General features: G+C 35.3%; 1 protein-coding gene and 1 non-coding gene across 2 annotated transcripts in view; both read right to left on the bottom strand.

Annotated features, from left to right (window-relative positions):
- Nucleotides 1-670: 670 nt before the first annotated feature.
- LOC123522985 (bifunctional peptidase and arginyl-hydroxylase JMJD5-like) overlaps nt 671-23343 on the bottom strand; it is a 24399-nt gene continuing 1726 nt past the window's right edge. The window contains exons 2-9 of the mRNA XM_053549452.1: nt 15805-16087; nt 14143-14294; nt 12869-13038; nt 11771-11931; nt 7514-7675; nt 5793-5889; nt 3032-3978; nt 671-1519 (exon numbers count right to left, since the gene is read on the bottom strand). Coding sequence (XP_053405427.1) covers nt 3670-3978; nt 5793-5889; nt 7514-7675; nt 11771-11931; nt 12869-13038; nt 14143-14294; nt 15805-16058 — 1305 coding nt within the window. The 5' untranslated portion in view covers nt 16059-16087 and the 3' untranslated portion in view covers nt 671-1519; nt 3032-3669. The remainder of the gene's footprint in view (nt 1520-3031; nt 3979-5792; nt 5890-7513; nt 7676-11770; nt 11932-12868; nt 13039-14142; nt 14295-15804; nt 16088-23343) is intronic.
- Nucleotides 12112-12202, bottom strand: LOC123523275 (Z30 small nucleolar RNA). The gene has a single exon (XR_006681069.2). It is a non-coding gene; the product is annotated as a Z30 small nucleolar RNA (small nucleolar RNA).

Raw genomic sequence — 23343 nt, 5'->3', positions numbered from 1 at the left:
TAATTAATAATGCAGCTTCATTAATTGATCAGTTAGTGGTTAAACAAAATGGAAAAATTGTATATGATTGTAATAATTTATACAAAGTAATAAATGTAAAAAATTTAGTTGAATTATCTAATGATTATGCAGAATCAACTGGAACAAATGAATTTATCTCTTTAAATACTACTGCTGTTGCTGAAAGTAGGGATGACCAAGCTGAATATAATAAAGGTTTTGCTACTAGGAAGTTATTAATCCAAGGTGGTAATGAGGTAAATGCTAAAATTCCATTAAATAATTATTCATTTTTTCAGGGTTTAGAAACTAATATTTTACCTCCAAGTCAAATTCAAATAACACTGCAGCTGACAGATGATGATGAATTAATTTTTAGAGCTAATGCTGCTGATCCAGGTAGGGTAATTGTAACAAAATTAATTCTATGGGTTCCACGTTTGGTTTTTAATGAATTTGGACTTAATTTAATTTCTGAAAGATTTACAAAAACAAGATGGTCATACCTTAGGGAAATGGTGACGCAATCAACTGATACACAACAAAATAATATAACCTTTAGAATAACTGCTGGTGTAACAAAACCACAACATGTATTTGTTTATTTACAACGACCTGACAAAAGTAATTCACAACAACATAACCCACACCTGTTGGGTACATTTAAGGTTTCATGGTCGACCCGGAGCCCTTTTCAAACGTCAGTCAAACAGTGTTCGCTGTACAAATTGTGTTCGTTATACAAACATCGGTTACAAGGAATTAGTTCGCTATACGGATATAGGAAACCTCGGTTATAAGGAACAATTTTTAGAGGTCCCAAGCTGTTCCTTATAAGCGAGGTTTACTGTATTTTTAGAAGATATAAAAAATAAAATATGAAACACTAGTAAGAGAAATAGTGTATGAGCAAGTATCAGTCACAACACAAAACCATTTAATGGAATATTTATCTAAGTATGGAATGTTTTGTACAAAATAACGTGAGCATTTAAATTTCATAATTTTGTCCACAGGTACACAAATTCATGGATTTAAAATTTTAGAAATATGATAAACAAATATTTTTTTCTATTCTTCATGATTTAATTGTGTGGACTGAATCAACCACAAAATCCATAAAAGTTAGTCCCCCACAAATATTAACTCTTAGCCTGCTGGCGGCAGATGATTCTGCCTTTGCGACCAGTGCAGACCAAGATCAGCCTGCACATCCGTGCAGTCTGATCATGGTCTGCACTGTTCGCTATTCAGTCAGTAAATTTTCAGTGAAAACCCCTTTGAGTAATAAGTGGTACTGTCCAAATTGAAAGATGGACCAGTCCATTATGGAAATATAGCAGGTTAAGGGTTAATGATTTCACTGTATATGATTATAAGATATTTAAATACTTAAATCTCCGCTATATAATCCACCTTTTCCATAACAAAAATTTTCCTTGATATATCTCTTTAAATAAAAGACACTACTATTGATATTAAACATCATTCTAACAAACCCCAAGACTTGTAATGGGATCTTTTTAAGGAGGTAGGTTACCTTGAAACCAGGGTAAATTCAAATTAGTTGAACCGCAGCGATTTTTTGTATTTCGTGTAATTTAATATTTAACTGTTACAATCTCAGTTCCGTTTATCTCTGTCCCTTCAAGTATATTTTTTATCCGGGTTCGAAGTACATGACCCTCTTAAGGTATTTTATATTGAAAACAGAAGGAAAATACGGATATTTAACACTTTTTAGTGTATTTCGGTTTCATTTATATCCGTAGAAGTCTGCATAATGAATATTTTTACTAGTATGCGCATTAGCTTTCTAATAAAAGCTTAAAATATATATGTCGCGGGGCTCGTGTTTCCATGGTAACGCATTTTCTCTCATTTTCCCAACAATTATGTATGAAAACGAGTTTTTCAACGACTGCAGTGCCATTCTGTTATTGACCAACATAGATTATTTGGGCAATATAATTAGCAAAATACCCAGAACTTTACATGGTACTATGGTTTTCTTAAAGTTTAGAGTAACCATGGCAACAGAGATGTTTAAAATAGCTTATATGTTGCTTTTTATCATAATTTCTTATATAAAATATTATATAAAATTATCTTTCTTGTTAATATAGCTTTAAAACATCTTATTTCTAACGTAAGTAATATTTTCGTATGAATTGGATTTATTTAAACAAATTTCAGAGCTTTAAATACTTACAGCGGTGCCCATCGTCTGACATTTTTATTGAAAAATCGTTCTGCATGCTGCTATAATTCTCATGGATATTGTAGAAATGAAAATAAAAAGCCGAAGCTGTGTTCCTTAAATAGACCAGTATCAACGCTTTTGAATTTTACAATTAGACATATAGGTCACAGGCTTCGTTTCCATGGAAACATCAATTTAATTCAAAACACCACAATTTTAAACTGAAATTTGAACAGTTTTAGAGCTTAGTTTTAGTATTTAAGTAACAAATTATGAACGGAAACTGGGGAAAAGATATAACAAATCAAACTGCCCGATTTTTATTTGTAAATGGCCGTAATAAGTTACCTTTTACCAAGGTATATTCCCAATCACATCAGTTACCATCATCCATTTTCTTAAATTCCGCATAACATTTCAATATAATTACATAAAAGAAGCAAAATATTTATTATTATTCAGAGCAAAAGGCTAATAAAAAGTATTTCAGCAAATAATGCTTGTTTATAAATAGTTTAAAAAAAAGAAAATGCACAGAATAACGTACTTTTCAAATAAAAGCTATTAATTTTGCGCGGTAACTGACACGTAACGTCATGAAGTCAATGACGTCATTTTAAGGCAACAATGTTTTGAAGCGTTTCTGCGGCAATTCATTCATTATTTCTGCATTATTAAGCCATTAAACATAAGATCAGAGGTAGGTTCATGATTTATTTCCAGAAGAATGGATATACAAACACATTTAGTTTGTCGTAAACGTCGTCGTAAATGGTCACGTAAGCTTCCGGTTGGACATGCGCACATACAAAAATCAAGGTAACCTACCTCCTTAAAGTTTCAAAACATCTTTATAACTTTTTAATTTATCTTCATAAAATGATTCTAGTGGGGTACTGATTTCAGTCAATTTTACCTCTAATTATTTTTTAAATTAAATTTTGACTTGATTTGTGAACTGACTGTTATAAAAACTTTCTGGATATCTTAGTTAGCATAAATGCTATATTTTCACGCCAAAAGAAAAAAAAAAAGAGTAAAATTTCCAAAAACATTCATTTTTTAAATTGCAATTCTGCCTATTTTTGGCCCCAAAACAGACAAAACTGAAGATATCTTAAAAAGTTCAAAAAGAGCCTGCTACCACCCTCAGAGACCTTTAGAAAGATGTATACATATAGTTGGATCACATGTACCAGTATCATGGATTAAAGTGATTTAAACTTAAATGAATTTGAACCTACAGTTAAACCACTTAAAACTCGTCATGTTCAACATGCTTCTCATTTAGCTGTCTGCCATTTAATGAGTCATCATCAGTGTCTACTGTACTTCTACCTTTCTGGTCAGAGGTATCAACACTATCACCTGTTGCACTTACTTTTGATTCAGCACTTTTATCCATTTTTACAACTTCTTCCTCTTCAGTTTTATCTGTAGATGAGTCTTTATCAGTATCTACAGTTTTACCATCTATTGTTTTTTTCTATATCTTTGATATCTTTATCCTGGGATTCAACACTGCCTAAACTTTCACCTAAATTATCTACAGGTTCAGATGAACTACTTTCAACATTTTCATCTTTAGTCTCATCTTTACCAATATCAACTTTAATCTCTTCCTGCATTTTATCTTCAACACTTTCCTCCTCCTCTTCATCGATGTCAACATTAAAACATTGCGGAACCTTCATTACAGCCTCATCCATATCAAAACTGTAAAATTCCTCCCACGTCAGTTTTCTGTCCTTGTTTTTATTCAGCATTTCCCACAACTTTGAAAAAGAAAACACACCATAACAGAGTAAACATGTCTGACCTAGTGATTTCATGGAAACAAATATTCTGGCCAATTTTCATTAGGATTGGACCAAAAATGTGGTCTCTTGAGTTTAAACAGGCATTTCTTTTGATATGACCTGGTGACCTAGTTTTTGACCCCAGATGACCCATATTCAAACTTGACTTAGATTTCATCAAGGCAATCATTCTGACCAAACTTCATGAAGATCAATTGAAAATGCAGCCTCTATTGCATACACAAGGTTTTTCTTTGATTTTACCTAGTGACCTACTTTTTAGCCCCAGATGACCCATGTTCAAACTCAACCTAGATTTCATTAAGGCAATCATTCTGACCAAATTTTATGAAGATCAATTGAAAAATACAGCTTCTATCGCATACACAATGTTTTTTTTTTATTTGACCTAGTGACCTAGTTTTTGACCCCAGATGACCCATATTCGAACATGACCTAGATTTCAACAAGGAAATCATTCTGACCAAATTTCATGAAGATCAATTGAAAAATACAGCCTCTATCGCATACACAAGGTTTTTCTTTGATTTGATCTAGTGACCTACTTTTTGATCCCAGATGACCCATATTCTCCACCTAGATTTTAACAAGGAAATCATTCTGACCAAATTTCATGAAGATCAATTAAAAAATACAGCCTCTATCGCATACACAAGCTAAATGTTGACAGACGACAGACAGACGCCGGACGCCAGACATTGAGCAATCACAAAAATTCACATTGCTCAGGTGAGCTAAAAAGTTTAGTAGCTTTTTTATCGTAATTTAAGGAATGTTTTTTCTTTATTTTTGTTGAGTTTACTGCCTTTTTTTGACAGATGTAGTACATGTATTTCAGTTGTGTATGACAATTAATCATCATAAGCAGTGCTCTCGTATACTCGTACTTAATCTGTGTTAACCTGTTCTTCTTTACTAAGTCACAGATAACTTCCCCATCCAAGTAAGAGGTTAAAAATGTACGACCTCAGACATGTTGATTAAGATGATCATTTTCTTTGCTCAGGAAATAAATACTAACTGCACCTAGACTGTGACTGTATGTAAGAGGAGGTGATTAGATATAATAAAAATATAGTAAACACTTTGCAGGACCTTGACCAAAGCTACCCAAAATGCAACAAAAACAATTGATCTCTCTGAAAGCTACTAATTTACCAGATTGGTCTACTTACCTGATTCCTAACTGAAGTTAAATACATGTACTTCCTGAGATATATGCAAACTTTTCACCTCTTATGCATATTTTTGACAAGTCTAGGACCAAAACTCTGGTCTAGCTGTCAGAGTGAAATCCCAAACAAGTTCCAAGGGGCACAACTTCACATACTGGGCAACAGTCCTCTAATTATGACTCTAGTTTAAACTATTTCTGAGGTATGTGTGACAAAATCTTTAAGGCCCTTTATGCATATTTTTTTTACTAAGTATAGGCCCATATTTATTGTCTGAGTGAAATCCCAACAAAACCACACTTCAAATGCTGAATTATATTCCTACAAGGTTTCATGACACTATGTCATATATGTGACACAAGCTTTTAGACTGTTTATGCATATTTTTGACAGTCCCGGGCCATAACTTCGGTCTTACTGGGCAAAATCCTAAGCAAATCCCTATGTACACAAATAACAAGCTTATGAAGTTTAATATTTAAATCTAAGTGTCCAGTTCACTCCCCACCACTCCCAAAAAATGTTCGTGGACACAAAATCAGCCGATCAGATGTGGCATTTATAACCATCTCCTACTACCGTATTTACCCTTACCTTAAGCGCATCTTGATCACTGGTACATCCACAGTTCATTATAAAAGACTTCTGACTCACACCTGAATGTCCATCAAAACGTGACAGAAACTCAGACCTGTAAATGTATCACCAAGGCCTGGTTAAATTATCAAAGTAATGAAAACATAGGAGCACAACTAAGTAACTGGCAGATCGTACAAGTCCTGAATAAACTACAAATCTAGTATACTGTTTACAATCACATAAATTAACTTCCTTGTTTTCATTCATCTTACGTTTCATAGTTCATCAAGAAAACAAACTGCATATTTAAATTTCACACCAGTATGAAGCTTATGACAGTTACAGCAAGGAAAACTCTAACATGGCATCAAAGGCAAGCTTTTTTGGTCTTGTCGAAATTTACATAACTGATAGGACAACAGTACAAATTATGATATGCATTATAATACAGCAGAATCCCTTTAAACTGGATGACCTTGGGACATACTTTGAATTGCATAGTTTACAAATTTAACTGCATATTTACGCATATGTGCAGCTCATCTGCTGCTTAGATTAAACAAGAGGGCCATGAAGGCACTGTATCGCTCACCTGACCTATTGACTTAAAGATCATGAAGAGTAACATTTTGACCGAGTTTCATTAAGATATGGTCATAAATGTGGCCTCTAGAGTGTTAACTAGCTTTTCCTTTGATTTGACCCAGTGACCTAGTTTTTGACCCGACATGACCCAGATTCGAACTTGACCTAAAGATCATCAAGATTAACATTCTGACTAAGTTTCATGAAGATACAGTCATAAATGTGGCCTCTAGAGTGTCAACAAGCTTTTCCTTTGATTTCACTTGGTGACCTAGTTTTTGATCCTACATGACCCAGATTCAAACTGGACCTTAAAATCATCAAGATTAACATTCTGACCAAGTTTCATGAAGATATAGTCATAAATGTTGCCTCTACAGTGTTAACAAGCTTTTCCTTTGATTTGACCTGGTGACCTAGTTTTTGACCCCAGATGACCCAATATCGAACTTATCCAAGATTTTATTAAGGGTAACATTCTGACCAAGTTTCATTAAGATTGGGCCAAACCTGTGACTTCTAGTGTTAACAAGCTTTTCCTTTGATTTGACCTGGTGACCTAATTTTTGATCCCAGATGACCCAATATCAAATTCGTTCAAGACTTCATTGAGGGTAACATTCTGACCAAGATTCATTAAGATTGGGCCAAAAATGTGACCTCTAGAGCATTAACAAGCTTTTCCTTTGATTTGACCTAATGACCTAGTTTTTGATCCCAGATGACCCAATATGAACTCGTCCCAGATTTTATTGAGGGTAACATTCTAACCAAGTTTCATTAAGATTGGGCAAAAATTGTGACCTCTAGAGTGTTGACAAGCTTTTCCTTTGATTTGACCTGGTGACCTAGTTTTTGACCCCAGATGACCCAATATCGAACTTGCCCAAGATTTTAATGAGGGTAACATTCTGACCAAGTTTCATTAAGATTGCGCCTAAATTGTGACCTCTAGAGTGTTAACAGTCAAATTGTTGACGACGACGGATCACAAAAGCTCACAATGAGCACTTCGTGCTCAGGTGAGCTAAAAACTGCATATTCCTGCCCATTTTACAAAATCAACAATTTGTAAGGGTATCAAAATCTTAAGAGAATATAATAAAATGTGTCTGATATGCAAACATGTTCTTCAACATATAAGCTCTTACCTTAGTTGCATATTTGGAGATGCCATGGAGAACTCTGACAATGGTTTACTCTCTTTACTTGTGTAATCTTTACAATCTGTCTGATTGAACCACCATAAATGTGAGAACCAGAGATTTACAGCTAGATTTCTCCCAGGTGGAGAATACACATGATGATACCATCTACAACAAAGCATTATATCACTGTAAGAACCAGACTAACAGCTAGAATTTTCCCAACGGAAGTGTACGCATGTTGATATCATCTTCAATAAACAGAAAATATTACACTAGTGTGTTGATCAGGCAATTTGTATCAAACAGAACTGGCTGTGATACATTTTGATTTGGACCAGGATGATACGAAAAGTAAAAGAACCAACATGTGATACAATATGTCCAGATCAACACAACAGTGCATTTCCTTTTATTATTCACCAATCTAAAAAAAACGTAGTCAGTGAAACTGACCAACTCATGAGAAAAAGATTCAGCCAACACTGATTTTATGATGATACAAGGTTTAGCGCAGTTTTTTAACGGTATTTCAGTTATGTAACGATGGGCTGTTAACCTAACTACTGTTCCTGGATTCTGACCCAGAACTAGACTATTCTCTGTAACTGTAACTGTCAGCTTCCCAACATGAATCACATGTGGAGGATGAATGATTTCAGACACAATCACTTTAATCAATAGTAGCAGAGAACATTATTCTTCACTGTTGGACTGAACTCAGGATCACCTGTCTGTCCTCTTTGTATTGAGCTAAACCAGCAGACATATCATACACCGGAGTTTCAATGTTTTAAAGCTCAAACAGGTGTAACAAGAAACATTTCTGCCATATTACTTTGAAAACTGACCTGCAGATTCAAGAGAAGAGCTTTCCAAGAGCCATCACAGAAAACTTGACCTGTTCTGCAATCATGTTGTTGTTGTTGTGGTTTTATTTGACAAATTAAGATGGCTTTTAACAATTTTTGTAGAGGTGTCCTAAGTTTCAAGGAAATTATCATAACAAGAGCTGTCACAGGCGACAGCGCGCTCGACTATTTCGATGCTGGATAGTGAAACTGGGCACATCTTATGAAAATGGAGCTGTCACTGGAGCGTTTAATGACTCCAATGGCGGACGAAGATATTGCACAATAGCTTGAGTCTGTGTCCAAAATATTAAATAATAAGAGAGGTAAAGATAAAGTCTATCAAAACACTATATAAGTATAATTCTAAGCAAAACGGGGGCATAATTCATAAAATTTTGGTGTAAGAGTTATGCACCTTGTGTCATATGATGTGGAACAACTACTTCAAGTTTGAACCAAATCCATTTCCTAATAACTGAGATATAGTGAAAATACATCAAAATTAACATAAAATTCAAAGTAAAAAGGGGTCAAAATTCATGATAGATTGGTGTCAGAATTACAAACCTTGTGTCATATGATGTGGGTGGTAAGGTGGAACAACCATTTTAAGTTTGAATCAAATCCATTCAGTAATAACTAAGATAAAGTGAAAGTGCACCAAAACTTTAACCTGAAATTCTAAGTAAAAAGGGGTAAGAATTCATGAAATACTGGTGCCAGAGTTATGACCTTTGTGCCATATGATGTGGGTAAAGATGAGGAACAACTATTTTAAGTTTGAAGCAAATCCATCAAGTAATAACAGAGGTAAAGTAAGTGCATCAAAACTTTAACCTGAAATTTTTAGTACAAAAGGGGGATAACACATAAAATACTGGTGTCACAGTTATGCCCTTTGTGTCAGATGACGTAGGTAGTGATGATGAACAATTATTTTAAGTCTGAATCAAATCCCTTGTGAAATAACAGAGATGTAATGAAAATGCATCAAAATTAACATAAAATTTTAAGTAAAAACAGGGCATAATTCATGAAAAATTAGTGAAATTCTAAGTAAAAAGGGGTGAGAATTCATGAAATATTCGTGCAAGAGTTATGACCCTTGTGCCATATGATGTGGGTAAAGATGAGGAACAACTATTTTAAGTTTGAAGCAAATCCATCAAGTAAGAACAACTAGACGGCCACGGGCAACATGTCGAGCCCGCTAGCTGTCAAAAGGACTGGGAGTTGTACAAGACACTCCCTGTCTCATTGAGGCAAACATTTATGCCAAATAAAAAAAGAGATTGCAAAAAGTTACAATATAAGTTATTTAAAGTAACAACAAAGGGACGTAAATCTTAAAAAAATAAAAAAATTCTAAGTCCACACAAAAATCCTCACCAGCAGAGATAGGTCAAAATTCATCTGAAAATTGAATGTAACATGCATGTTGTACTACAGAAAAGTGGTCTTGATTTTTCCCTATGACCAGTAATAAAAAAGTTACGAATATAAGCTATTTATAGTAACAACAAAGGGAAGTAATTCTAATATCTTGCGCATGACACTCCATCTCATGATGATGAACAACTGTGCCAAGTTACATCAAAATCCCTCTATGCATCAAGAAGAAATGCTCCAGACAAAGTCATTCTTATATCTGACTTTTGACCTCTAAATGTGACCTTGACCTTAGACCTGGATCATGCACATGATGCTCCGACTCATGGTGGTGAAAATTTGTGCCAAGCGACATCAAAATCCCCCCATGCATGAAGAAGAAATGCTCTGGACAAAGTTGTCATTCTTGTATCCTTTGACCTCTAAGTGTGACCTTGACCTTAGACCTAGGGACCTGGTTCTTGCGCATGACACTCCATCTCATGATGGTGAACAATTGTGCAAAGTTACATCAAAATCTCTCCATGCATGAAGAAGAAATGCTCCGGACAAAGTCATCTTCGAATTTGACCTTTGACCTGTAATTGTGACCTTGACCTTTGAGATAGGAACCTTGGGTTTGCGCATGACACTCAGTCTCACTGAGGTTAACATGCATGCCAAATATAAACAAGATTGCTCCAGGCATGACAAAGTTATGGTCCGGACAAACAAATCCGGACGGACGGACACATTTACACACGCACATACACCGAACAGCCATTTGGACAACTGTCTTCGCATTTGCAAGCGGGCTCGACAAAAATAAAGAGAAAGTGCATCAAAACTTTAACCAGTGTGGACGCGGAAGGACGCCAACGACGGGTCGAGTAGGATAGCCCTCCATACTTCGTATTGTCAAGTTAAAAATGTGCCAGTGATTAAGGAGATGGTACATGGATCAACACATACTCTCAGGCTTACAGCATGCCTTTTTTTAATGCATTGCATACACCATATACTTCTTTGCATTTCCATCAAATTGTAGTATTTTATTTATAACTAAAATGCCATTATTTCGGAAAAAAAGTATTTCAAAGGAACTTTCCTACTGAACACCGAGGACATATAAGCTTTCACTGTGAATTCATTTAATTTCATGGTCATGAATTTTTCGTGATTTTGACCAAAACGTTTATTTCGTTGGGATATGAACTGAATATGAAATGGGGAATTTTGTTTGTTGGGACTTAATTTCGAGGATTGACGCAACCACAAAATCCATGAAAATTAGTCCCCCATGAATATTACTGATTTCATGGTATTGTACATACGAATCGTGTACATGAAACATTAACTTTAGTAAGCATAATATCATGGAAGAACTGTTCATGATGTTTTGACATGAAATAAGTAATCTTTTATAAATATTGCTATATATAACTATCTGTAAGTAATGCGAAATAAATGTTACATGCATTACGCCTGATGAATGAGATACTGCAATTCCATGTATTGTAGTAAAGTAGAACTTATCATTCCAACTTTAAGTTTTGAACCTTCTGTTGATGACAAACTGAAGTTTTTCTGCTGTCATCAGAACTATATAAACTCTAAGTGGTTAAACCATATTCACACAAGTCAATGGGTTAATAACTGGCACTACTTAAGTGAATGAAGCTTCTTGATTAAACTACGTTATCTGGCTCTATATTAACATATACTCAGTACAAAATTTATGTTGCAGTCTGAAAATAAGTGTTTCCCTCTGTCACCATAAACGGTTTGAAGATATTCTATTTTTAGCTCAGGTGGCCATCTTTTTGACAAGTCAGAATAATATAAACACTCTTGGTGGATGGTCACCCTAGCAACATTTTTGTGAAGTTATTTCAGAATCGGTCTAGAAAATGTTATTTGGAAAAGGGAAGTTTTTAGCTCTGGTGAATATGTCTTTTTACAAACTAGAATAATTGGAACCATCTTCGTAAAGGGTCACCCAAGAAACCTTTATGTATATATATAAGACATGTTTACTTACTTGTATGGTATGTAGACACAATCTCCTTTCTGCATATTGATCTGGAACCAGGCTGCATTATATACACCAGGGAACTTGCCTGGATCCACTGCATCCACGTCCACCTGACTATAGGCACCATCCTCCACCCAGCCATGCTCCTCTACCATGTTCTTATATCTCTAAGGTAACAGGTAACATTTATCATTCATATGTAATTAACAAGGATTGTCTTTTTGACCTCTGAAGATAAAATGAATGTGAATTTCATCTATTTCTTGGGAATAAATTTTGTGGTTTGACACAACATAATCATCTGACAGTAATCTGAGACTTACTTGTATAATTGCTATGGCATGTAACTGCTCAGAGAGAAGATTAACATTAGATCATTTCTTGGTCAATTCCAAAATGGAAATACCAAGTCAAAAATGGAATCTATCATCACTGCAGTCTCATTTCTTCATTATTGTTATAAAACATTTTTAGGATATCTTAGTTAGCATAAAAGCATAATTTCCACGCAATAATATAAAATTTCTTTGAAAAATATTTGTTTGAAGTTGTGATTTTGCCAAAATTGCACATAGGAAAATTACATTTCTGGCAGTAGAAAAATAAGAAAAGGATCCTACTTTACACTGGTGACTTTAATCAAGAAATGATTTTTTTCGGTGTTCATGCGAAATGAAAGACAGAATAGGATCGGCAAATCAATGAATTGCGCTAGTATTATTTTAGACATTATATTTCCTTTCCATTTGTAAACAACATTATATGATAAACTGCTCACATTTTGTTGCATTTAACATTAAAATCAGCTTCCCGGCCATTCTGTTCACCAGGAACGTTCTCCCTGACTATATGCAGAGGTCGTCAAAACACTAAGCAGCTATGACATAACTTTCGTGCATTGCCTTTTTGCTGTTCATATGAAATGAATGTCATAATTTTCAATGGAAAAGAATAGAGCGAATGTAAAGATAATGATGTAAAGTCTCTATCTGGATTTTGCAAAAGAAAGCCCCAATTCATGAAAAATATTTGATCAAACAGTAGGACCAGAATTTACACTAATGATAATTATCAATAAAATGAGTAAAATACAGAACAGCACACCTTATCTATGAGTACCAGTTTCTTTTCTCCGTCAAGCAGGCAGTTTATATTGTCCACAGTGTCGTAATGTAGGACAGACTTGGTACTGCCTCCTGAGAACCAGAGTACAGCATCTTGCAGGTTGTCTTGGAAACCACCACACTGCAGGCTGTAGGGTACCAAAACTTCATCTGTAAACAACACAACATGTCATCTGTCTCGTATCACAATGATAAAACAACCCAAAATGTGTAAAATCATACATACAGTTATACAGTATATATATCTTAAATAGGAACATTTCATGATAATTTGTAACCCTAATTTACCTGTAACTATAAATTCTATCTGTACCTTAACCCGATTGTAAATATCAAAAGAGAAGACCTAGTGAGCTCGCCTGACAGTAGTTATTGAAGAGAAGTTTCCACTACACATATATATATGTGGTAAAGTGACATTGTCCTCTGAGGGTCATATTTTTCCTTTTCATGAAACAGTGTATTTTGACAGCGGCCATCAAAGGAACATCTGTATGAAACTATTTCAAAATCATAACGGCAGTTTAGGAGATGTTGTTGAACATTTTTCGATTTTTAGCTCTGGTGGCTTTTTTCCTAGAACAGTTTGGGAGTTTCCACTATAAACATACATAATTGGACAAGTGACATCCCTAGCAGCCATGCTTCTAAAGTCTCAATTATTTTATCGTTCTTGGTATGGCGTTACCAAAAACAAATTTCTGTAGAATTATTTCAAAATCAGACAAGTGATTTATGGGATATTGTGTAAGATATTTCTATGTTCAGCTCTGGCAGTAGCTACATGCAACCAAGCTAACCTATTTGAACAGCTTTGGAAGAGGACCAGCCAATCAACATCAATGCTAAGTTTAAAAGACTTCCATGAAATGGTTTCAGAGAAGATATCTTTTGAAGAAAATGATGGCCATCAGGCAGTGACTGATCAAGATTCACATAAGCTTAGGCATTTTTTTTAGTATGTAGCTGAGGTCATTTACAGCATTTTCAGTTCATAAAATTTGTGTCAAAGGTATAATATGCATTTTTTCACTTAGAATGACATCAGAATTTTTATTCCCTTCTGCCCAAATAGCAAATTTCCCCCAGAAAAGCAGATGCCAGCCCTTGCCATTTTTCTTGAAAAAAAATCCTGATAGCTCATGTAGAACACTGTGTTCTTTGCTTTGGCAAATTAAAAAGGTATCCGTTTTGAAAAATCTGTTTGCTTAAACAGCATGATTTATTTTTCACCTTAGCTTACAGTATTTTTACCTTTCATGCTATCAGGTACTGTATGCACCATATATAGATCACTGCTCTTGTAGATTTCTAGATATTTAGACAGGGTTAGCTCAATAGCTTTTCCATCTCTGTCTTCCTTCTTTCCTCTCTCAATCTCCACTATCTCACTGCCATACTTTGTCCTGGAAATATAACAGACTGATAGATATTACAAGTTGATGGACTAGGCTAAATAAAGTCCATGTCTGAATGGGAAAATTGTTAATGATATTCTTTCCTTACCCATATAGAAACAACAAGAGCTGTCTCCATAGGATGACACATGCCCCCGATGGCACTTTAAATGAATAGTTATGGCCGATGTTCGAGTTTAGGACCTTTGACCTACGGAGCTGGGTCTTGCGCGCGACACGTCGTCTTACTGTGTCACACATTTATGCGTAGTTATTTTAAAATCCATGCATGAATGACAAAGATATGGACCGAACACGCCCATTAATGCACTATCATGAAAAAAGACCTTTAACATCTAAGTGTGACCTTGACCTTTGAGCTACGGACCTGGGTCTTGCGCATGACACGTCATCTTACTGTGGTACACATTCAAGCCAAGTTATTTGAAAATCCATCCATCGATGACAAAGATATGGACCGTACACACCCATCAATGCACTATCCCTTAATGTCTAAGTGTGACCTTGACCTTTGAGGTACGGACCTGGGTCTTGCGCGCGACACATCGTCTTACTGTGGTACATATTCATGCCAAGTTATTTGAAAATCCATCCATCGATGACAAAGATATGGACCGTACACACCCATCAATGCACTATCCCTTAATGTCTAAGTGTGACCTTGACCTTTGAGGTACGGACCTGGGTCTTGCGCGCGACACATCGTCTTACTGTGGTACACATTCATGCCAAGTTATTTGAAAATCCATCCATCGATGACAAAGATATGGACCGGACACGCCCATCAATGCAATAACCTTTAATGTCTAAGTGTGACCTTGACCTTTGAGCTACGGACCTCGGTCTTGCGCGCGAAACATCGTCTTACTGTCGTACACATTCATGCCAAGTTATTTGCAAATCCATCCATCGATGACAAAGATATGGACCGGACACGAAAAATGCGGACAGACCGACAGACAGACAGACAGACGGTTCAAAAACTATATGCCTCCCTTTGGGGGCATAAAAACCCTTGTTTTAGGAAGTAGTCATCATACAAACATACAAATAAGTCAGAAAAAGGTCAAATTATATACTAAAACTTTTCAAGGACGAGAAACACAATGGGTACATCAACAATTTATCACTCTAACACTTTTCAGATTTTCTTTTATATTAACAAAGAAGGATTTTACCGTGTATTGTCTTGTCAATTAAAACATTTTTCGCGAAATGACCTACTTTTGGCTATTCCTGTTTACTCCCTTGTATTTAAAACCACATTTTATCAATGAAATCATGTGATGTAAATACTGCAGTAAGTTACATCATTTGCATAATGCCACTGATGTAATTCGAACGTGTGAGAACAGAAATGGATTATAGTTTTGCGTGCTTTGTTGGCGTTTTTCTTCGCCTTCATGTTTAGATCACAACCCATCTGAACTCAAAACCATGTTTTATTTGCCAACAAAGCACGCAAAACTAAAATCTATTTCCCAATTTGAAACATTACCCAAGATATTTATCTGTCCACTTCACAAATGCTGTATAACCAGTTTCATTCAAAACACCTTTCATTAACAATGGCTGTCCTTTCTCAATGAAATGAGAATAAAATACAGTAGGAGGTGGAAACTTTCCAGCCAAAATTGTAGCGCCTTTGGACGGAGGTTTGTGACTTCCAAGCTTCTTGAACTGTCCTACAACCACTATGCTCAGTGACACCAGCAATGACAATACAATAACAACTTTTAATTGCTTCTTCATGCTTCTATTTCTTTATCTACAGCCAATACCTTAAAATATAAAACATGGCTGTTTAAATAAAACAGAAACTGAGACTGCAGAGAAATGGGTGCATAATGTACAAAATGTATACTCAGCAACTTAATGTATAGGAATGTGCTGTAATTTTGATCATACAGGTAAGGACCCCTTTTTAGAGGAAGTGCTGATATGGCCCTTTTCTAGGAAAAGAATCTACTCTTTCGAGCGAAAACACAGAATAATGTCGTAAACCATAGTTCACACTCGTAAATGTAGGTTCACGTTCGTAAACCCATGTTTATGGTCGTAAACATAGGTTCACCAGGGACTGTGTTTTGGGCGAACTTGAGCGATAACTTCGCCTTAAAATATTTCACTTTACCCTTTCTGCTCAGAAAAGCAAAGTTCCAGTCGCCCGAAAATTTGAGGAAAGATAAACATTCGGCAATAATGTGCACCGAGATTATACGTGTCGCTTAAGTAAAGTCAGTAAACACAATATATGCAATACACAGAATGTCAATGGGAGGCACACGCAGTGAAATGTGTCCATGACAACACAAGATGATCACTCAGTGTCAGGATGACGCCCCTTAATTGGCTGCTAATAAACTGAAACTGTTTTATTTGATTAAACGCCTATTTTTACGCAAAACATATTCAATGGCATTTTACAAATACATAAAAATACGACAAAAATTAAGATATTTAATGACATATAACATAAATGAGCATAAATATCATTGTGAATAAACTATTTAGTAAGCATTAAAAAAGATCAGACATCAGATAAGATTAATAAAATATTAGAATATTAAGATACAGTAAGACAGCAGTAAGAATAAGTGGGTTATTGCGACATGTCCAGAAGTTATTACAAACAACTGTATTTTGTACATGTATCTGTTATAATATAGTTCATATTCGAATGTATTTACACAATAAAATCATCCAGTTCACGTTACTTCAATTTCTTAAAAATTACAGTCACAGTCGCTAAAAGAGTGCAAAGTAATTTCCAAAATAATGAGTTTTCAACTTCTTTTTGAAAACATCTATTGTGTCTGAGTTCCTTATTTCTAGAGGCAATTCATTCCAGAGTTTAGGTCCAACAGTACCAAAACTTCCCAGCAAAAATGGCCCAGCAGCCAATTGATAATAGTTGGCAATCTGTCTGGTCTTGTTTGCAATGGTTGTGATTGCAGTAAACAATGATTAAAGAAAAAGAATAATAATTAAAGTTGACCACATCGGACAAAATCATTTGAAAAACAGCGGTAATTTCCGAGTTTCCTAAGCACAACGTGTCAGTAGATCTCGTAAGAAGATGTCTTATCTAATGATCATGGTTGACGAAAAAATATCGTTTTGAAGTTTTTGTTGCCGGGAGTTGTCTACAACAGAAAGGTGTGCATTTTTAGGCTGAACGAGTTTTGTAAGCCGTTTGCTTCTTCATCGGGATTTGTTTATAATCTAACCATTTTGTTATATTTATTTTTCGTTCTGTATTTCCTTCCTAGAAAAAAACATATAAAGTTAAATACAAACTTCTAAATATTTTGTTCGATAAAAACAGCAGACGGCTATTTCAGTTCACTGATATGTATAAAAGGGAGGTAATACATACAAGCAACGGTTACATTTTTAGTTATGTGAAAATATATATATTTTTTTTAAAATGTCTCTGCTTTTAAAGCTGCTCGCCCGCAGAAAGGTTTACGGATTCACAGCACTATATGGTTACATGTATGTAGGAAAAAGTAAAGCGTTGCAAACGGTTTATTATTTTTCCAATATAGCCATATAGAGCGGTGAATCCGTAAACCTGTTTTCATAAGCCATTTTCTCAGAACGTAACGTAGATTTTCGCTTATTTTGTTGATCATGCCTTTTCATTTTACATTCTTGCTATAAAAATGTTGTTTTTATGAAATTGAATATTTTCGACCAAACTGAGGGCGAGCAGCTTTAAAATCTTTATCTACTAATTAATACATGTACATACAATGTTTCTATGAAAGTTCAAGAGTTTGATAAACACTGCAGTTTGTCAAATTAAAGGAAGTATATAAATAAATTTTAGTGTGTCTAGGTTAATGAAAAACACTTTTGGCTGCACACAAACCATATCAATGACACACTGAACAGACTGATAAGGCTGTCCTTGAAAGACTTAAACATACAGTAGAGAAAGCTTTTCTCCAGTGGGGGGGAAGAAATCCAGGAAATATAAGTGCAGGGTGCTTCAAGTTGTTAATGATTATGTATATTTTCGAGCAAAAACATAGGATAACAAGGGTAAACCATAGTTTACGCTAGTGAACCCAGGTTTACGTTCGATAAACTGGGTTTTTCGATTGAACTATGATTTTCGAGCATGAACGTATGTTTATGGGCGTAAACCAGGGTTCACCAGCGTAAACCAGAATTTAGGAACGTGAACCTATGTTAACGACCCTGAACTTAGGTTTACGCCTAAGTTCACATTCGTAAACTATGGTTCACGCTCTTAAACCCAAGTTCACGGTCGTAAACATAAGTTCACGTCCGAAAACAATGGTTCTCGGCAATCCTATTATCCAATAATTACGTTCTTGGTCGAAAAACTAGGATTTTCGAATACTAACATATATTTTCGAGCGAAAACATAGGATAACAGCGTAAACCATAGTTTATGCTCTTGAACCCATGTTTACTTTCGATAAACTAGGTTTCTCAATTTAATTTTAACTCGGGTTTACAAACGTGAACCTAAGTTTATGAGCGTGAACTATGGTTTACGACATAATCCTATGTTTTCACTCGAAAGAATAGGTTAACATGTTTTTACGTTCGAAAAACCTAATTTATCCATCGTTAATCCTAGTTTTTCGACTGTCAACCTGGGTTCATGTAATTATTGGACAATTGCCATACATGTCACACCCGTAACCTATGGTTCACGGTCATAAACCTAGGCTCACAGTCGTAAACAGGGGTTCACGTCCGTAAACGTAGATTCATGCTCGTAAATATAGGTTCACGGCCGTAAACCCATGTTCACGCCCGAATTCATAGTTGATTTTTTAATCCTAATATATGGACCGTAAACCATGGTTTACGCTTGATAAACTTGGTTTCTTAAATGAACTACGAATTTCGGTCGTTACCCATTTTTTTATGGTCGTTATCCTATGTTTACGCTCGTGAACCCCAGTTCACGCTCGTTAACCATAGTTTATGTACGTGAATCTGTGTTTACGACCGTGAACTTGGGTTTACAAGCGTGAACCTACGTTTATGAGCGTGGACTATGGTTTACGGCGTTATCCTATGTTTTCGCTCAAAAATATTGGTTAAGTATTCAAAAACCTGGTTTTTACGTCCGAAAAACCTGTTTTATCATCGTTAATCCTGGTTTTTCGACCGTGAACCTAAGTTCACATAATTATTGGACAATTGGCGTGCATGATATACGTTTGAAAAACCTAGTTTATCGATCGTTAATCCTAATTTTTTGACCTGGTCAAACTTACTTGCTCCAATAAATTAAACATTTATATTTATATAGAAACTTCGAAGTGGTTGAATATAACTCAATTTTCGGAAATAGGTGTAAACAGGTGTGAGGAGTTATCTACCCTGACACTGTTTTCAATCAAAGAAGTATAAAATACACAGAATGGCAACTGGCTGTAATCTCGCGTGAGCTCGTGTCAGAGCGTGATTCAGCGTTATCTTACTAAAAACAAACATCAGCGAGCATGGAGTTACAATTTGTACCTTTAAAACTACATTTAAAATACATGTTAGCTTCTAAAACAAAATCAGTTTAATGTGAAATGGTCTTAAGACACGAAGCACACGTTTTTTTTTGCCATCGAAAGAAGCGTGGTCATACGGTGATAATTATTTTACCGATGAATAATTGCTTTCGCATACAAAATGGCGCGTGGTGAAAGCGCCACTTCCGGTAAACGAGATCTCGTTTTTTTGTCACGGGAGGTTGGCGAGATTTGCTCTATATGCCTTTCAAGTTGCCAATCTGTCTATTTTTATAGCTCTTTGTTTCAATAAACAGCAGACTGCTGATGACACTAAATTTCAGAATCAAAGGTCAAAATATATCTAAATTAAGAAAATGTCAGCCAGGCGATTTTATACTTTAATGTCAACAGAAATTCATTATCAGAGATGTAATTGTTACAAATACATTATACATGTACTAGAAAATTTTCCCAACAGATTTCATTGGGGATTTCCTAACAGAAATATGCGGAATAAGTTTGGACATAACGGGACAGCGACATCAAAAGTTATAATGCTGTTCCAAAACGTCCTATTTTTCGGCGACGCCGTCTAAATTCGTTTTCGTTACCTATGCCACGTGACTTCAGTTAGCAAATCAAACTACTTGATAACGCATTATAGATAATGATTTATGCAACACTCTGCCTGATTGGACGAGAGTGTCAATTTCTTTCACTCTGTTGATTGTGCTACGCTGAGTGAAATGTAGACAAAGCATTTATCCTACAATATGCTGTTCACAGTTTTAAAGCTAACTTTGGCTCAGTATATTTAGCAAGAATATTGATATATCTCAAAATGATAAGTAAGTTTAATAAATATATGATAAAAACCTGTTCAAATACCAACATATATCAAATTAAAGAAAGTTTGTTTGATTGTTTTTTTGGGTTTAACGCCGTTTTTCAACAGTATTTCAGTCATATAACGGCGGGCAGTTAACCTAACCAGTGTTCCTGGATTCTGTACCAGTACAAACCTGTTCTCCGCAAGTAACTGCCAACTTCCCCACATGAATCAGAGGTGGAGGACTAATGATTTCAGACACAATGTCATTTATCAAATAGTCATGGAGAACATACGCCCTGCCCGAGGATCGAACTCACGACCCCGTGATCCGTAGACCAACGCTCTTACCTACTGAGCTAAGCAGGTGGGGAAAATTAAAGAAAGAGCTGAATATGGTCTGCATATCACATGAATAAGAGTGTGATAAGAGTCTTTTATGTAGAGAAGTGCTTTTTAAAAGATTTTCCTTGTTACAATTGTCGTCTGTATATGAAAAGGTTTCTTGCTTTTGTGACTTATTCAGATTGCATATTAAAATGAGTACTTGTTTGCTTTGATATATTTGTTATAAATTATTTAACTGATTTATTGTATATGCAGCGTTCGACACTAACGGTGTCCCGGGATCCCGAGGACACCAAAAATCCGCAAGGGATCCTAAAGTTCACAATTTCGGTGTTCCGTCGGGACTCTAGATTTTCAGATAAAATATGATTCTAAAAAAATGAAATTCCCCAGTCTTGTTCGCTCAAACATCGTTCTTTTGCTAAGCCAAGGCGTTCAGTTGACCCGAGGTCCCGGGTTTTGACCCGCGAAAATCGAGAAAAACTCGTATTTTACCCGCATAAATTACGGCACGTGCGTCGGCTTGACTCGCGGAAATTTACTTAGATGAGTTCCAAGTTCGATAGTTCTGCCCCCTGTCAATCAAAATCCCAGTGAATTTCAATATTGTTCGCCGGCACAAGCGGAAATATGGCAGTAGGCGGAGCGTCGTATGTTAATTAGCTACCGACAGATGTCAGTCACGCCACGCGCCAAATGACACCTGCTTATCTCGCGGTTTGTAATTAGTACAAAATGCCTTGTCATTATCAAAGGTGTTTATTGATCAATGTTTACAAGTTAATTGATAAACAATGCAGCTTAGATTATCGTGTTTGTACCATTATTTTGTGTGCTCGATACGATTACATGAGCCGGTCGGCCGTTACGGTCTATAACAAATTTATTATCATTGCCGAGGCTTTGTTTGGGCAAAACAAATTAAATAAGCAGAAATTATACGTGGTATGATGAGAAAATAAAGTTAAAACAGTTATCTTTTCAAGAACTTTAACTGTTACTTTTGTTTTTCGTATTTGTCACTCGTTTTCTAGACCGACATTTTCCAAAGAAGTATAAAATACATTTATTTTATAGTTCTTTGCATTTTCGAACATTTTTATCATTTCTTACAAGATTTTTCTAGTACAAACTAAAATAAAAAGCCAATAAAACGTCTGCATTTACGAAAAATATGATCACTGTTGCCAAAGCAGCTCTTATTTAGAAGAATTTGCTGATAATAAAAGCATACAAACACTAAACCCCACCCACTTTTAGGCAATGTGCAAAATAAAACAACTAAAATATGAAATGTTTAAGAAAATCTGTTATGACCAATGTACTAGTTTTAGATAAAGTCTGTGGGAGTTGCATTAATAAGGCCTAAAAAATCTTTGTATCTGGTAACATGCTCAAAAAATTAGGGTAGGTAGGTCAGAACATTTTTTTTTTTGAATTTTTTTTTTTTATTTAAGGGAGACTGTTCGGAATTTTTTTTATGTCAAAAAAATGATTACAAATAAGGGGGTTATAAGGGGGAATGAACTAGGCGGCATACATTTAGACGAACTACAACAAATGGCAGAGGAGTGCGATGGTAGTGAAGATGAGGGGGAAGAGGACTTGGACAGAAATGACATTATTCTTTTACAGCAAAAGTCATACAAGCTATTGTTGTCATTGATGTAAAATGGAAATAAAGTGGAAATAAAATACATGTAGTACTGTAAACAGTTGGGTTTGTTAGATTTTAGTTTTTTCATGTTTTTACCACATTTTGTTATCAGGGACTCCTAATTTTCAGCAGGGATTCCTAAATTTCCCAGCAGGTATTCCTTCGGGATACCTGGCAAAAAAGTTAGTGTCAAACGCTGATATGATTTATTAATATGAATATCTTTCTTTAGTATGGTATGCAAATATTGAACTCAGTTGAAATCTGTTTTATTATATATATGCTATATAATGACTGAATCTCATTACACTGAAACGAAGGTACGCTGCATACAGTTTATCTATGTGACATGACTAAGGTCAAACTTTGCTTATGAAACAGAAATATTGAAATAATTACAATTGTATGTTTTGCTTGACCTTCACTTTTTTATAGGTGTGACATCATTGTCAAAAGATTCATGAATAGCGAATATGCATTTGTTAAAGCGGGATCAGTTGGCCTATTTTAGAAATAAATAAAAATAATAAATAAAAAAATCCTTTAATTGATTTTTTCTCATGTATTCTAATCAAACTTGATTTGTAGCATCTTTATTAGGCCCGCAGCCAACTTTGTTCAGCTGGGACATTTAACCCCTTTTAGGGGCTGTTAGAGCTAAAACTAGAAATGCCTTTATACAGCGTCTCATGAACAGCTTGGTGG

Source organism: Mercenaria mercenaria, chromosome 8 (genome assembly GCF_021730395.1).
Source record: "Mercenaria mercenaria strain notata chromosome 8, MADL_Memer_1, whole genome shotgun sequence".
NCBI lineage: Eukaryota > Metazoa > Mollusca > Bivalvia > Venerida > Veneridae > Mercenaria > Mercenaria mercenaria.
The sequence above is the reverse complement of the archived record's forward strand: the minus strand, read 5'-3'. Positions and strand labels throughout refer to the sequence as shown.